The 17,725-nt window shown below is 43.1% G+C and overlaps 1 protein-coding gene across 6 annotated transcripts in view; it reads left to right on the forward strand.

Annotated features, from left to right (window-relative positions):
- Positions 1-10,411, forward strand: part of LOC139582567 (neurexin-3b-like) — a 626,716-nt gene extending 616,305 nt beyond the window's left edge. For 3 of the 6 annotated variants that reach the window (XM_071412688.1, XM_071412689.1, XM_071412687.1), the window contains one exon: positions 7,488-10,411. In XM_071412688.1, coding sequence (XP_071268789.1) covers positions 7,488-8,551 — 1,064 coding nt within the window. In that variant the 3' untranslated portion in view covers positions 8,552-10,411. Of the gene's footprint in view, positions 1-5,458; positions 6,075-7,487 lie in introns of all 6 variants that reach the window. The other 3 variants (XR_011676380.1, XR_011676381.1, XM_071412690.1) reach the window with 2 other exon arrangements.
- Positions 10,412-17,725: the final 7,314 nt, after the last annotated feature.

Below are 17,725 nucleotides of genomic sequence, written 5' to 3' on the forward strand. Positions count from 1 at the left end.
GAAAAGACAGAAACTTGTGCATGTCTAGTTTGTGCCCCATAGATGATAGGATCAGTTTGCTTTGCTTGGTAGAAAGCTCAAACTTTCCCACGATGCACCTGTATATTATAATAAGCCCAGGTGCAGTATGTCCCTTGAAATACTCTGTTAGAAAGTGTTGTGTTGTTGGTCTCGCTCTCTCACTCTCTCTCTCTCTGGTAATCATCTCTCTCCCTGCCGAGCCAGAGTTGAATGAATCTGCTGTAGTAGGCCTCAGGCACAACGGGATTTAAGGTCTGAAAACGACTACTCACACACAATCTTTAGCCAGCCCTGTAAAATCCCACTGAGTCAGTCACTGTGGCCGCGTCTGGGTGAGTGCCTGTGTGCTGCCTGCCTGTCTGCCATCTGTCTCTCTGTGCTGTCACAGCCGCTAAAACCCGTCGCGCTGCCTTCCTGATGGGACTCATCTCTATTCCGAGGTCTCAGCAAACGCTGGATGGACACGGAGATTAGTCAGAAAATAAAGAGAGAAAGAGACAGGAAGAAGAGAAGAGAGAGGGGGACAGGAAGAGAAGAGAGAGGGGGACAGGAAGAGAAGAGAGAGGGGGACAGGAAGAGAAGAAAAGAAGAGAGAGGGGGAAAGGGAGTAAGACAGAAAATGCTGCTCTGAGATTTTCATCATCATCCACACTGCATCTGCCTACCTCCGGATGCTGAGGTGGGTGGTGAGGACTGTTTTGTTTAAGCTGCTTTTGTCTCGTCTAGTCTGACGCATCCTACATTACTCTGCGTCTGTCTGAACCAGGACCACTTTGTTTAAAGGACTATGTCATCACAGAAGACGTTAGTACATAACACCGCTTCTCTATTTAGTCTGGGGGGGGGAGTCTGAGAGAGAAAGGAACTGACAGGTCAGGGAGTTGTGTACCTTCAGGTTTACTGTACTAAAGGAAGTGATGCTTAACACAAAGTCCACAAAGACCCAATCTTGACATTAGTCCACAAACCCACTTCATCTTTACATAAGTCCACAAACCCACTTCATCTTTACATTACTCCACAAAGCCCTCCATCTTGACATTAGTCCACAAAGCCAGTCAATCTTAACATTAGTCCACAAAGCCAGTCCATCTTGACATTAGTCCACAAAGCCCTCCATCTTGACATTAGTCCACAAAGCCAATCCATCTTGACATTAGTCCACAAAGCCAGTCCATCTTGACATTAGTCCACAAAGCCCTCCATCTTGACATTAGTCCACAAAGCCAATCCATCTTGACATTAGTCCACAAAGCCAGTCCATCTTAACATTAGTCCACAAAGCCAGTCCATCTTGACATTAGTCCACAAAGCCCTCCATTCTGACATTAGTCCACAAAGCCAATCCATCTTGACATTAGTCCATAAAGCCACTTCATCTTGACATTAGTCCACAAAGCCAGTCCATCTTGACATTACTCCACAAAGCCCTCCATCTTGACATTAGTCCACAAAGCCAGTCAATCTTAACATTAGTCCACAAAGCCAGTCCATCTTGACATTAGTCCACAAAGCCCTCCATCTTGACATTAGTCCACAAAGCCAATCCATCTTGACATTAGTCCACAAAGCCAGTCCATCTTGACATTAGTCCACAAAGCTCTCCATCTTGACATTAGTCCACAAAGCCAATCCATCTTGACATTAGTCCACAAAGCCCTCCATCTTGACATTAGTCCACAAAGCCAATCCATCTTGACATTAGTCCACAAAGCCCTCCATCTTAAGATTAGTCCACAAAGCCAGTCCATCTTGACATTAGTCCACAAAGCCAATCCATCTTGACATTAGTCCACAAAGCCAGTCCATCTTGACATTAGTCCACAAAGCCCTTCATCTTGACATTAGTCCACAAAGCCAGTCCATCTTGACATTAGTCCACAAAGCCAGTCCATCTTGACATTAGTCCACAAAGCCAGTCCATCTTGACATTAGTCCACAAAGCCAATCCATCTTGACATTAGTCCATAAAGCCCTCCATCTTGACATTAGTCCACAAAGCCAATCCATCTTGACATTAGTCCACAAAGCCAGTCCATCTTGACATTAGTCCACAAAGCCCTTCATCTTGACATTAGTCCACAAAGCCAGTCCATCTTGACATTAGTCCACAAAGCCAGTCCATCTTAACATTAGTCCACAAAGCCAGTCCATCTTGACATTAGTCCACAAAGCCAATCCATCTTGACATTAGTCCACAAAGCCCTCCGTCTTGACATTAGTCCATAAAGCCAGTCCATCTTGACATTAGTCCACAAAGCCAGTCCATCTTGACATTAGTCCACAAAGCCAATCCATCTTGACATTAGTCCACAAAGCTCTCCATCTTGACATTAGTCCACAAAGCCAGTCCATCTTGACATTAGTCCACAAAGCCCTCCATCTTGACATTAGTCCATAAAGCCAGTCCATCTTGACATTAGTCCACAAAGCCAATCCATCTTGACATTAGTCCACAAAGCCCTCCATCTTGACATTTGTCCACAAAGCCAGTCCATCTTGACATTAGTCCACAAAGCCAGTCCATCTTGACATTAGTCCACAAAGCCAGTCCATCTTGACATTAGTCCACAAAGCCCTCCATCTTGACATTAGTCCACAAAGCCAGTCCATCTTAACATTAGTCCACAAAGCCAGTCTATCTTGACATTAGTCCACAAAGCCCTCCATCTTGACATTAGTCCACAAAGCCAGTCCATCTTGACATTAGTCCACAAAGCCAGTCCATCTTGACATTAGTCCACAAAGCCAGTCCATCTTGACATTAGTCCACAAAGCCCTCCGTCTTGACATTAGTCCACAAAGCCAGTCCATCTTGACATTAGTCCACAAAGCCAGTCCATCTTGACATTAGTCCACAAAGCTAGTCCATCTTGACATTAGTCCACAAAGCCAGTCCATCTTAACATTAACAGAGAAATCAAAACAAACAGCGTCTCTTTAAGCAAACCCATTAGAATGTGCAGTGTTTGCACTGAGGTGAACCACTGAAATGTGCAACGCTGGTACTAGAGCCAACGTTAGAAGATCAAAGTGTTTACTAAAATGTCAAGGTCCTCTGGCAGGCTTTTTCTTTTCTTTACACACACACACACACACACACACACACACACACACACACACACACACACACACACACACACACACACACACACACACACACACACACACACACACACACACACACACACACACACACACACACACACACACACACACACCTCTCACAACCAGGCAGCTCCCTTTGGATCGGATGGTATGCAAAGGTTTTGTTGATCTAGCTGGAAAGCTAACAATTGCCAAAAGCTTTTAGGCGTTCAGGAATGAAGGGGTGAGTGGATAGATGTAAACAAGGCCAAGACGATACAGGGCAGACAGAGAGAAACATATCCTCCTCCTCTCTGAAATCACTTAGTGAGCGACGTTACTGTTTATCCAACAGGGCAGGTAGCCGATGTCTGATGAAAACATTACCATAGCCACACAATAGGAACAGGGACCCTGAATTTGAGTGTAGAGCAGACTACATTGTCTCTAGACTACACACCTAGGCTTGGGGGTGATCCAGGGTTGTCGGTTATACCAAGATATATACCGCCCCATAGATATTACAGCTCTTTCATAGTTATTAGCCTAAGCAGACAATATAATCCAATCACGTGTTTCACAGGACTATTCCAGAGGCCAAAGCAGAGGAACCAGTACTTTAGATCTAAAATAAATGTCCTTATCACATCACAATGGGGCATGGATAGCCTCAACTCCTTATCACGTCCCAATAGGGCATGGAAAGCCCCAACTCCTTATCACGTCCCAATGGGGCATGGATAGCCTCAACTCCTTATCACGTCCCAATGGGGCATGGATAGCCTCAACTCCTTATCACGTCACAATGGGGCATGGATAGCCTCAACTCCTTATCACGTCCCAATGGGGCATGGATAGCCTCAACTCCTTATCACGTCCCAATGGGGCATGGATAGCCTCAACTCCTTATCACGTCCCAATGGGGCATGGATAGCCTCAACTCCTTATCACGTACCAATAGGGCATGGAAAGCCCCAACTCCTTATCACGTCCCAATGGGGCATGGATAGCCTCAACTCCTTATCACGTCCCAATGGGGCATGGATAGCCTCAACTCCTTATCACGTCCCAATGGGGCATGGATAGCCTCAACTCCTTATCACGTCCCAATAGGGCATGGAAAGCCCCAACTCCTTATCACGTCCCAATGGGGCATGGAAAGCCCCAACTCCTTGAGCCCTCTTGTGGAACTTCCTCTGAACACTGTGTGTACCTGTCAAGCCAAGGCTGTTGGTTATGCATTAACATAAAACTGAACTATACATTTACTAAAAGTAGACATTAATTCGATGAATGTTATAATTTGAAGTCTACGCCCATCTCCGATGGGTGATGTCCGATAATAAATTGTTCTTTGCCTGAAGCAATATGCCCTACAGGCCTTGATGCAATGACCTCTAGTCACCTTTAACCCCATCCTGACCCTCTGACCCCAGCTTACTGTATTGTTATTGTATATTACTCTCCCTAAATGCAACTTACTTAAAGCACGCATTAACCATGAACCTAATAGTAAAAACAACTAAAATATCCGATGTCTAATATTTACCTTACCTCTCTCTGAATTACATCCAGATCGCACCCCTGTTCTGTGTTTTAAAATGACTAACAACAGATATGTATTTCATAAAGAATTAACTAATAATAATGTTATTATTATTAGTTACTACATGAAGATGGTGACAAGTTCCCCTACGAACTGTCCCTCTTCTCTATGTCTGCTTCAGTGTGTGCTTTCTGGATGTTCATCTTTGATAGTGTGAGAATTTTAATGCTTTTAATTTCTTGCTTGCCAATTTGTATTTTTTTGTCTATTTGTACATATATGTAAATATACATACGTGGATATCTATGTTAATTACTGAAATTGCTCAAAATGACCTCTTTAATAATCTGATAATTTCCTTAGCAGTACTACTGATAGTGGTATGGTGAAGAATTCCTAAATAGGACATTTCTTCCTTTTTTACTAATGATTTTGATTGGTTAATTTAACTATGGTTGCTCTGATTGGCCACCCCAAACACATGACCCAGTATACAATTTGACAATTTACAATTTCATTGAGAAAAAAACTAGAAGAAAACTCAAAAATAAAACTGTCCTCACCACTATTCGTTTCAACATGTTTCAAAAATGTTCTTACACTGCTACATATTTTCCTGTTATTCAATTAGCACATTTGGATTGCATTTGGACTATAATGAATTAATTGATTAATTCCACATGGCAAAGAAAGAAGTTGCAGCTTAGGGTTTGTAAAAAACTGTCAGTGTTGAAAGTGCTGTTCTCTTCTGTAGATGGGTATGTATATGCTCATGGGTTGTATGTCCCCATCCCTTCCTTACAGCCAAAAGCTCTAATGCCGCCCGGCCGCTTCGTACCACCTTTACATGGACATGGCAACTGACGTACACATTCACCCCCATCTATGTCATTTCCTACCTAGTATGTTCCTAGGTCCTCCCCCCTTCTTACACTCCCTCCCCCCCCCCCCCCACTCCAAACCCCCTTTTACGTAGATGTTAAGATATGTACAGTCATCCATTCGTTCAAAACTAATGAACAACGAAGTTTAAGTTAAGCAAAAAAAGTTAAAAAAATTAAATTAAAAAAAGGTTTAATAATCAGACTGTAAATATTTATGGAGAAGTTACATAAAATGAGCTTTTCTCTCACAGCCAAGACTTATCTATAGATGTACAGTTTTCTTTTTTTATGAAAAGAAATGACTATTTAAAAAATATATAATAATCCTGAACAGAATGGTGAAGATTATTTTTCATGTCATGATGTGTGGATGTGTGTTTTTCCTTCCCTGTACCATCCTGTCTAAAAGATAAATAACTAAAATGAATCAAAATTGTTAAAAAGAAACTAACCTAACTTGTCCAAAAACATTCTTACACAACTTTCTTTTGTACACTTTTTTCTTCCTGCCAAAATCATGCGGGCAATTTGTTGATGTAAGTTGACAAAACTGATGGTATACTTTTCTTCTTTTTGAATACAATTTTTTTCGTAGGCTCTTTATGATTTTTGAAGCAGAATTTATTTGACCTCTTTCTATGTAGTAATCCCTGTTTGGATAAATCTATCTGTGCATTTAGTTTGTGAATGTTGACAATGTTTGCGCTAACTCTCAGTTTGACAGTCTTAACTGTGTTTGCAATGCCTTACTTATTTTTTTCTTTATTTCCTTTTTTATTTTTATTAGAGATTTGCATCTTCTTTTAGTGCCCTGTTTGTGGTGAGCCTTTGCAGTGTACAAGCTAGCCACCTTGGCAAGAGGTTTATGCAGATTCAACCGACATCTGAATGTTACTTTCGTATGTTTTTATAAACCGCCCTAATAGTAAAATAATATAATAAAGAACAAGAAAAATGAACAGAAAGATAGATAGACTAGTCAAGAACAAACATAGTAACTTATACTGATAAAAGTGAGAAGTACATTCAGCTGTTGTTGTTGAACTGTCAGGTGACTTTGTGCCATTGTGGCAACTGTATAAGAGCAGTCAAAAGGCAAGGGGTTAAGGCCTGTGGGGGAGCCTAGTGAACTCACCATAATTAAATTAGAAATTAGAAAATTTAGCTCAGTTTAATTTCATTAGACCCTATCAATAGCTACAGAAAATATTGACAAGTTGAGCCCGGTCTTTGCACCCTAGAAGCACACGACAAGGTTGACCTCTATCTCCATTATTGTTATTTCCATTGGACAATAATACAATACGCTGTGGATTGTATGCAAATCGTCACTATATTTTTTATAATGTATTGCTTTATATTAGGAAAGCAGAAAAGTCAGTCTCTCAATGTATTATACACCTATTGGGGTATAAGCTTGAAAGGTGTGATTAAAGTTAAGGTAGAAGTTATTTCTACTGTACATGTATCAAGACAGCCAGACATTAGCAACACTAGACCAGACAAAATTAATATAGTTACAACCCTCTGGTGTGTAGGTCCCAGAGCTACAAAGCCAGCACCAATTACTGTATCTCTGTCCGTGAAAACTTTCACAAAATAGTACACTTGTTATTGAACATGAAGCATAGGAGTTAGGTGTGGTAAAATGCCTGTTTGTTATTTTGGCTCACCCCTGAACATCCCTTACAGCCTTTTGATGCAATGTATACATTTTTATTGGCTATTGTTTATTTTCAGTTCATGGTATTGTTTGGTTGGTTCTAGTTTCATTGAATTTGCACTGGTGAAGTATTTTCCGTTTTGACTTATTTTAGTTTTTTCTGTATTTTTATTTTTTTTAATTGTTCCGCTTTGCTTTTTATGTTTTATATCATTACTTTACAGTGTTTGATTGAATAGCTAACGTCTTGCACTTCTTCTAACTCTTTTCTTTTTCTGTTTTGCAGGAGGGGAGTTAGTCATCCCCGTACTTGTAGAGGATCCCATAGACATCCCTCCTGTTTCCCCCCGTTCCCCCTTCATCCCCCTCCCCCCAACCCTCCGCCCCGTCCCCCCAACCCTCCGCCCCGTCCCCCCAACCCTCCGCCCCCTCCCCCCAACCCTCCGCCCCCTCCCCCCAACCCTCCGCCCCGTCCTCACCATTATCGAGACCACAAAAGAGTCCCTGCCCATGGCCACTGAGGCGGGGGTACCTTGCTTGTCGGACCGAGGCAGCGATGATTGTGATGATGGTCTTGATGGTGATTATGATGGCATGGTGATTTCGGGGTTTGGCTCTGGCGAAGCTTTCGACTCTAGCCTGCCCCCCACTGACGATGAAGATTTTTACACCACCTTCTCCCTGGTAACAGATAAGATCTTGACCACGTCGGCCTACGAAGGTGGCTACAAAGCTCTCGCGCCCAAGTGGGAGGCCAAGGACTTGAGGCCTAGTAAAGCCTCAGAGGCGGGTAGGACTACACCCACCCCGCCTCTACCCAACCTCGGGGGCACTGTAGCAGAGGCGTCCCTCCCATCAGACGGCACGCTAGCCAAACTGCCCGCCGGGAAAATGGACAACCGCGAAGTGATCAAAGCCCTGCAGCCGGACATAGTCCTGCTGCCTCTGCCCACTGTGTCCTTCGACCTGGATGGCACCAAGCCTCGTGGGCCCCTCATCACTTCACCCATGCTGCGTACGGTGCCTGCCGTGTTACCCACCGCACCAGTCGTGAGGCGGGTGCCCCCGGGGGCGTCTGAGGTGATACGAGAATCCAGCAGCACAACGGGCATGGTGGTTGGCATCGTCTCGGCCGCGGCACTTTGCATCCTCATCCTCCTCTACGCCATGTACAAGTACAGGAACAGGGACGAAGGCTCCTACCAGGTAGACGAGACACGGAATTACATCAGCAACTCAGCGCAGACCAACGGCACCGTGGTGAAAGACAAAGCACCCAGCGGGGGCAGTGGCGCCAAGGGATCCAGCGGCAAGAGACCGAAAGACAAGGACAAAGAATACTATGTATAAGGACAAAGAATATGCATAAGGAATACTATAAATCAACCATTCCCAACAACAACAAAAAATAACTGTTTGGAGAAAATCTGAATAAACACTTGACAGTACCATATTGGGAGCTGCAATTTAAAACGGAAAACAAATCCTCTCATAAGAACTCTAAGTGAATGAGTCCAAGTTGAACATTTTTCCAATGTACTGTGACCTAAAAGCACACTTACTATGGTAAGCATACAGAGAAACAGGCTGATAGGCACCCTACTATAAGATACCTTGTGACGAGATGACTGAGCTCTGCCTGGAGACGTTGCCAGAGGTTTGGCAGTGTAAGATATTTCGGTGTTACATCGCTCCCAAGTGACTGTGAGAGATTTGTGATCCTTGGCGTAAACAACCTTGTCCATTGTAACCCTGTAAAATGACAAAACAAACAAGCATCATTCCGGCCATTCTGAGCATGTGAGATGGATGTGACGTGGTGCTGGCATCTGTATAAGATGGATGTGACGTGGTGCTGGCATCTGTATAAGTGAGGGACCTGAAGATGAGTCGTTGAAGTTTGAAAGACAAAACATAATTAACATACAAATGGTACATTTCTATACCTAGTGTTGGATGAGGTATGTGTGTGGTGGCTAAGGTGTCTTATTTTAAACCCACCTATGTGTTCTGAGGGATGAAACATTGTCAGGGCTGACCAGGCTATGCTCAACGAATAGTAGTACGGCAATGCATTTCAATTTATTATTTCGCTTTTTTCCCCCCTCTCTCAAAAAGGGATTCGACTGCTATGCATGACGTCCTCGATCTAGATGGTATTCGACCATGTTGGAGAGGATGCACAAGTAAAAATGCAATGTTTTTTTAATTAGATATTTTACAGAACACTACATCCCTGATAGCACTTTTATGTCAGTTTATTGAGTTTTCCATAGACCACTGGTTCAGTTATTTGTTACATTCTGTTTGTGGAAGTAAAGTCATTATGTCTGTGGGGTTTTTGGTCAAATATTGAAAACAATGTGACTAAAAAAGAGTTATCCAATGTGAAAAGTTTTGAATTTGTATCTGTTGTCACAGTCAACTGTGTCAAAACAAATATGTTTACATATTTTATTACATCATAGCCGTCGTATTTTGCAGGTCAATATTGTACATAACATTTTAGTTTCCATTTGAGTTTTTTTTATAGCATTGTACAGACATAATTTGAACTGATTTCCTTTCTCGGTGTACTAAATGACAAAGATCTAACGTTTTTGTTCCTGATGTTTGGTAAGACTGAAGATAGCGTACTTGTATTTTTTTTTGTAATCGAAAGAAGTAAAATATTATTAGGTTAGAAAATCTAGTCGTTCTGGATGGTGTTTCTAAACCGCATGAATATTTTACAGCTGGAAGACATTAGATATCAGTCAAACAGAAGAATGACCACCCAGATAATCTACTTGGGCCTCCTGATTCTGGATTACTTTCATTGTTTATTTTATTTTTTTAGATCAAACAGAGATTTTTGAGACCCAGTGCTGGCACCATACTAAGAATAAGATAAAGGATGATGATTTTTTTTACTGTGATGTCTATGTTCCTTACTTTCAGTTTTATTCTTTTACATGTATGTTCCTCCCCTTATTGTGCAGGTTTCATTTGAAGTCTTAACATATTTATGACAATTTGTGCTGGCGGGACATTTGTTTTTATTACTTAATTAATTTAGTTGTTTCTTGTTCATTTTGTATTCTAAGCAAATCTCAAGTACATTCAGTTTGATTTTGTGTTGTTATTACTGCTTTTCAACCCATTACTTAACTGTGTTTTGCTCCTTTGACTCCAGGCAAATCCCAGCAATAAAATGTTCTTCCCAAAGTTTTCAATGGTAGAGTACGTTTGGCTGTTTGTCATGTGGTGTGGATGTATGAACGAGTATAGAAATGAATGGAAGTGGAACATAGGGTAGATGAGCTTTTAGGAGTACATTAATATGTAACAGAGTTAGGATTCAGGTCCTTAACCTCTGTCCAAAAGCTGCCTTCTATCAGAAGACCATTACCATTAACCATAGACTCTTCTTATTTGAGTCTAAGGCGGAGATTCATACATGGAAAAACACAACAAATACATAAAAAGGAAGGTTGTTTTAAAGTGACCTATATCTGAAAGATATAAGAAAGATCAGGAAATGATTTAAAACAATTGTTACTCATATTTTACCCCTTGTTTTTGGCATTAAACTACTTCCATATATACTTCCATAAATTTTTTTAACTGGCAACGGGCTACCTTCAGACAAGTCTTGTGAGGCCTGTGGGTGTCCTAGAGCAAAACAACCAATTTACAGTATGTGTTTGAGAAAGTCTCACCTTTCCATATAGGTGTGTAGCCAAACTTTTTGGACGCTACAGACAGAAGTTAGCAGATCGGCGGTACCGACTTCAGACGAGTCCCGTGATACTCGTAAGAGCACAACGGAGAACAGCATCATGTTCGTGAGTTTTAGTTTTTAGGCCAAACCGTTCAGAAGCTACAGACGTTTTTGAGGGAAGACCGATTTTCGGGATGTCTCATGTTCGGCCGCCTTCCATTGCAGATACAGAAGGCCGGCATTGGGGAATGCAGTAGATTGAGACACAGCCCATGCAAAACAACTGATATCTCTAGCTTAAATAGGCAGATTTAGCTGGGGATTTTTGTATTATGCTAATCAGATTTCCACGGCGGCACGGACATCAACTCTAGGGGTTTAAGTATTTTTTGCCAATTACATTACAATAACTTCCCATTAAAACGTCCAAAGAAAGTATCATTAAAAGTCCAAAACATAATAGTTCATCTTTAGATTGATCTTCAGGTAATCTTTTTAAAATGTCATGTATACACATTCATCGCTAATTCCTATTCCTATTCATAGACAGAGTGTTAAACTCTCCTATACTCTCCACGCACAGCAGGTTCTGAGAAGAGACCAGAATACGAGGAATGCTGTTAGGCCCCTCCATCGCCAGGTCTCGGTGGTAACAAATGCATGGAAGGAATGAGATTGATAGATTCTCGGCACCATATGAACAGGTTATGTCTCAGTGAATGGCTGGCTGCTGCGCCTGCTTCCCAGACCTGTTGTTACACCATCCAATAGTTGGTGCAAATGGGCCACACAGTCCTGGTCATTACCTTGGAATTGCCCATTGATGGAATGTATCAGAGGGCTGTAAGGAGTATATTCAGCTGGCACAACGACTACATCCTTAACTCATCCTGGTCTAGACAAGTTTTCTTCTTCATTACGACCTAAAAGTTATTTTAAATTCTCAATGAGTGAGCTCCTAACGTGGTCTTTTTCCTCTCTAAGGGAACTTTTTAATAGGCCTATACTACTTCAGGTTGGTTGGGCTTAGTGAGGTAGCTAGTATTGACTCTGTGAGAATCTACCTATGATGTATAGAAATCCATGAATAGCATATCAAATCAAACTTTATTTGCCACATGCGCCGAATACAACATGTGTAGACTTTACCGTGAAATGCTTACTTACAAGCCCTTAACCAATATTGCAGTTCAAGTAGAAGAAAATATGTACCAAGTAGGCTAAAATAAAAAGTAATAATAAAAAGTAACAATAAGAATAACAATAACGAGGCTATATACAGGGGGCACCAGTACCGAGTCAGTGTGCTGGGGTACAGGCTAGTTGAGGTAATCTGTACATGTAGGTGGGGGCGAAGTGACTATGCATAGGTAACAAACAGCGAGTAGCAGCAGTGTATAAGGGGGGGAGGGTGTCAAGGTAAATTGTCCGGTGGCGATATGTATAAATTGTTCAGCAGTCTAATGGCTTGGGGGTAGAAGCTGTTGAGGAGCCTTTTGGTCCTAGACTTGGCGCTCCGGTACCGCTTGCTGTGCAGTAGCAGAGAAAACAGTCTATAAATTGGGTGACTGGAGTCTCTGACAATTTTATGGGCTTTCCTCTGAAACCGTCTGGTCCTGGATGCCACGACGCTTGGCCCCAGTGATGTACTGGGCCGTTCGCACTACCCTCTGCCGAGCAGTTGCCATACCAGGCGGTGATGCAACCGGTCAGGATGCTCTTGATGGTGCAGCTGTAGAATCTTTTGAGGATCTGGGGACCCATGACAAATCTTTTCAGTCTCCTGAGGGGGAAAAGTTTTTGTTGTGCCCTCTTCACGACTGTCTTGCTATGTTTGGACCATGATAGTTCGTTGGTAGTGTGGACACCAAGGAACTTGAAACTCTCAACCCGCTCCACTACAGCCCCGTCGATGTTTGGCCTGCCTTTTCCTGTAGTCCACGATTAGCTCCATTGTCTTGCTCACATTGATGGAGAGGTTGTTGTCCTGGCACCACACTGCCAGGTCTCTGACCTCCTCCCTATAGGCCTATGAATGGGTTTGACAGAGGACACCTGACTGCACCCCTCAGTAGTCTTGTCTTTAACTGTCAGGCTGGATCATATTGTTGAAAAGGAAGAAGGCATCTCAGCCCCTCAGTTAAGTCAAGCCAGCCATTTTGTGGATTTTTGGTGGCTCAGTTGGTAAAAGTGTTGTGCTAGCAACTCCAAGGATGTGGGTTCAATATTCCACATTGATCACATACCCATACTAATAATGAATACACCCACTGTACTTTAAGTTCCTTTGGATAAAACGGTCTGTTAACTTGTCTGGCAGGCATACGCAGTGCTGTGCCCTTCAAATGTGAGCTCAGGGCCATGTAATCCAACCCAGCGGGTGGTTAACTGTTGTGATTGACAGACTGTTTCCTCTTTTAGTCAAATATGCAGAAATAGATTACATAAATTTGTCCAAACAGATTGGATAACTAATATCTTAATTGACAGAAAATAACTATTTACATTCGCTAATGGGTTTAAAAAATATATTATAATAATAATTTACGACTGTGTAAACTCACTTAGCTCCCTGAATATGGAGGGATCTCTCCACACACCCTAAACTTTATTCTACTTTAAGATGTATCCTCTCTTCTTCTCTCCTCTCCTCTTCTCTCCTCTCTTCTTCTCTCCTTCTCTCCTCTTTTCTTCTTCTCTCCTCTCCTCTCTTCTTCTCTCCTCTTCTCTTCTTCTCTCCTCTCTTCTCTCTTCTCTTCTTCTCTCCTCTCTTCTTCTATCCTCTTTTCTTCTCTCCTCTCCTCTCTTCTTTCCTCTCTTCTTCTTATCTTCTCTCCTCTCTCTACTTCTCTCCTCTCCTCTCTCTTCTTCTCTTCTCTCCTCTCTTCTTCTCTTCTCGCCTCTCTCTTCTCTCCTCTTTTTTTTCTCCTCTTCTTCGCTCCTCTTTTCTTTTCATCTCTCCTCCCCTCTCTTCTTCTCCTCTTCTCCTATTTTCTTCTCTCCTCTCCTCTTCATCTCTCCTCTCCTCTCTTCTTCTCCTCTTCTCCTCTTTACTTCTCTTCTTCTCTCCTCTTTTCTTCTCTTCTCCTCTCTTTTCTTCTCTTCTTCTCTCCTCTTTTCTTCTCTTCCTCTCTCCTCTTTTCTCTTCTCTTCTTCTCTCCTCTTTTCTCTTCTTCTCTCCTCTCCTCTTCTTCTCTCCTCTCTCCTCTCTTAGTCTCTCCTCTCTTCTTCTCTTCTCTCCACTCTTTTCTTCTCTTCTTCTCTCCTCTTTTCTTCTCTTCTTCTCTCCTCTCTTTTCTTCTCTCCTCTCCTCTCTTCTCTCCTCTCCTCTCTTCTCTCCTCTCTTTTCCAAATGTCAAATGAAACACCAAATGAAACAAAGTAGTATGACAGCTTCACAGATTAATAAAAGTATTACAGGTGATCATTGTGAATCTACAATAGAGTCTGTTCAATGTCTTACCACTACAGTCATACAGTAAAGGCAATCGTTCAACTCATTTTGTGTTTTTATATAAGAGAAGAGAAGAACGTTTTTTTCCCAGAAGTGATACCTTGAATAAGGTTTTTTTCACCCCCCTGTATAGCAGTGTCCTGCGCCATTCCATCATAATCACCCAATAACACCCAAAAAGCTGCTCTGTGGAAGATGATGATTAAACCTGACAAGTAGAATGAGTCGATAGGACCTCAACACCTGGTTTAGAAAGGACAAGAGCACGCAATGTTCTGCAGCCAAACTACTGTACGGTACGGTACACTGCCAGGTAGGGTACAGTGTGTGTGTGTGTGTGTGTGTGTGTGTGTGTGTGTGTGTGTGTGTGTGTGTGTGTGTGTGTGTGTGTGTGTGTGTGTGTGTGTGTGTGTGTGTGTGTGTGTGTGTGTGTGTGTGTGTGTGTGCATGCGTGCGCGTTTGTTCACAAAAAGGAGATACCCCTCCATGAATCTATTTCCCTCCTGTCCCACTAAAGCAGTATGGGCTGTAACCACAGCTACTATAGGTGCTCTCACAGCAGGAAAATTATCCTGCAGCAACAGGAAATGTGAATTACTATGTGGATAATAATTAATGGACATTTTTGAAGTGGTTGATGCATTTTTTGTTAGTAAAAATCAATGCCTAGATTAAACCAGATCAAGCAACATCCACATGGCTGATGTTTTGACAGTGTAACAGCTTTGAGACGGTCAAATCTGTGTGCAGCTGCTCTTGTGATCATCGTGACAACGCCACATCCCTCTCAGTCACGTTAGAAGTTCAGAACAAGAAACTGTAGGCTATATGGAAATAATGACACTCAAATTGAAAAATCATTCAATAAAATAATGAGGATTTCTATCAGCCAAGTCGAGGTGTAGATTACATATCAAATTCCAGTGTTCCAAATTGTAAACAAGGCTGCATGGGATTTCTCTTAATGCGACTCCATGCAGCCAATGGCAATGTCCGCTTTAGGTATAATGTCAGGAGCCGCTTGTAGATTTGACAGTTGTAAAACAGTTCCAGTTCCGACACCGGCAAAACATCCGGTACGCAGATGTGAGCTTAAGCAGATCTGATTGAATAGAGCCCCAAGTCTGACATTTTAAAGAGGAAAAAAACTTTAGAAGCCCTTTCAAACCTCAAATACACTACAAGCTTGAGTTTCCTGCATATGTGGTGTACAGTGTACTGGCTAGCTGGTGGTGTACTGTGTACTGGCTGGCTGGTGGTGTACTGTGTACTGGCTAGCTGGTGGTGTACTGTGTAGTGGCTGGTCGTGTACTGTGTACTGGCTAGCTGGTGGTGTAATGTGTACTGGCTGGCTGGTGGTGTACTGTGTACTGGCTAGCTGGTGGTGTACTGTGTACTGGCTGGCTGGTGGTGTACTGTGTAGTGGCTGGTCGTGTACTGTGTACTGGCTGGTGGTGTACTGTGTACTGGCTGGCTGGTGGTGTACTGTGTAGTGGCTGGTCGTGTACTGTGTACTGGCTGGTGGTGTACTGTGTACTGGCTGGCTGGTGGTGTACTGTGTAGTGGCTGGTCGTGTACTGTGTACTGGCTGGTGGTGTACTGTGTACTGGCTGGCTGGTGGTGTACTGTGTAGTGGCTGGTCGTGTACTGTGTACTGGCTGGTGGTGTACTGTGTACTGGCTGGCTGGTGGTGTACTGGCTGGCTGGTGGTGTACTGTGTACTGGCTGGCTGGTGGTGTACAGTGTACTGGCTGGTGGTGTACTGTGTACTGGCTGGTGGTGTACTGTGTACTGGCTGGCTGGTGGTGTACTGTGTACTGGCTGGCTGGTGGTGTACTATGTAGTGGCTGGCTGGTGGTGTACTGGCTGGTGGTGTACTGGCTGGTGGTGTACTGGCTGGCTGGTGGTGCACTGTGTACTGGCTGGTGGTATACTGTGTAGTGGCTGGCTGGTGGTGTACTGGCTGGTGGTGTACTGTGTAGTAAGTAGTGGACACAGTGCCATCTAGGTATGGAGTAGGGAATGACGTGCAGGTTTTGGAGCCTCGTTCTCCTGCTCTGCAGAATTGATGCAGACTTCTTCGGGGCATCTATTTTTTTTTGTAAGAGAATTCTAGTCAAACATCTGCACTAGTCTGAATAATGGCAAAAGTCGTCTGTATTAATATATAAAGCAGGAGGACTAAGTGAATGGTAAGTAGAATATTTACAAAACTTCCCAAGCGTATACAACACACAACTTTAGCTGCGGCTATATAACATTAACAGACCTGCAATAACACACAAACAATCTGACTTCAGATTTCTGACGAACAGCGTTTGAGTGAAGGTGAGACCTAGAGTGAGTTTAAACGACCATGTCAGCCAGAATGACATTGGTATTGCTGCTCCACTGTGCAGAGAGAGAGAAAGAGAGAGAGACGGGTAAAGAATGTGAAGCCCAGGGATTGACATGGGTATGTTCTCACTTGTGTGTATGTATGTGTGTGTGTGTGTGTGTGTGTATGCGTGTGTGTGTATGTGATCTGCAGCCAAACTACTGTGCTGTGTTCATGTGTGGCTGACAGGCTGAGTTCTACCAAATGAAGCAATAAGCATTCCAGACCCAGCTTCAGTCTCCCAAGGCCCAACCCGGCCCACAGGCAGCCTCTGCTCAGACAGACAGACAGACAGGCAGACTGATGGCATGGGGAAAGCAGGGCCCACGTACATACTGTAGCAGTGAGCTGCAGCCGACATTAACTAGTCTCCTTAGGCAGGCGTTTGCCTTGCACAATGTATCCAACGCTAAGGCATACACTGCTGTTGCCTAGAGTCGGGCATACGAGACGATACAGTATCCCACTCACTCACATGCGTCAGCATTGAATACAATACACTCCCAGCTCAGCGCTGCAGCCAGGGGGGCTTAAGGTAATGCAGCACAACAAGCCTGTCTGATTTAGTGGGTTTGTAACGTAAGCCAAATAGGTCTGTTCTGATGGGAGCACTCCGGGCTGTACTATGATGCAAAGGCTTACGCCAGCAGCACCATGACAGTATAACAGCCCGGGCTGTAATTCAGTACTATACGCCCTTTCAATATGTGATTCCAATGAGAGCTAGCAAGTAACAACAACAGAGGGCTGGTGTATTTACAATTATATACTGGGTGGGTCGAGCCCTGAATGCTGATTGGCTGACAGCCGTGGTATATTTTTACATTTTTACATTTAACCTTTATTTAACTAGGCAAGTCAGTTAAGAACGAATTCTTATTTACAATGACGGCCTACCCCGATCAAACCCGGACGACGCTGGGCCAATTGTGCGCCGCCCTATGGGACTCCCAATCACGGCCGAATGTGATACAGCCTTGATATATCAGG

This window comes from Salvelinus alpinus, chromosome 8, assembly GCF_045679555.1.
Source record: "Salvelinus alpinus chromosome 8, SLU_Salpinus.1, whole genome shotgun sequence".
NCBI lineage: Eukaryota > Metazoa > Chordata > Actinopteri > Salmoniformes > Salmonidae > Salvelinus > Salvelinus alpinus.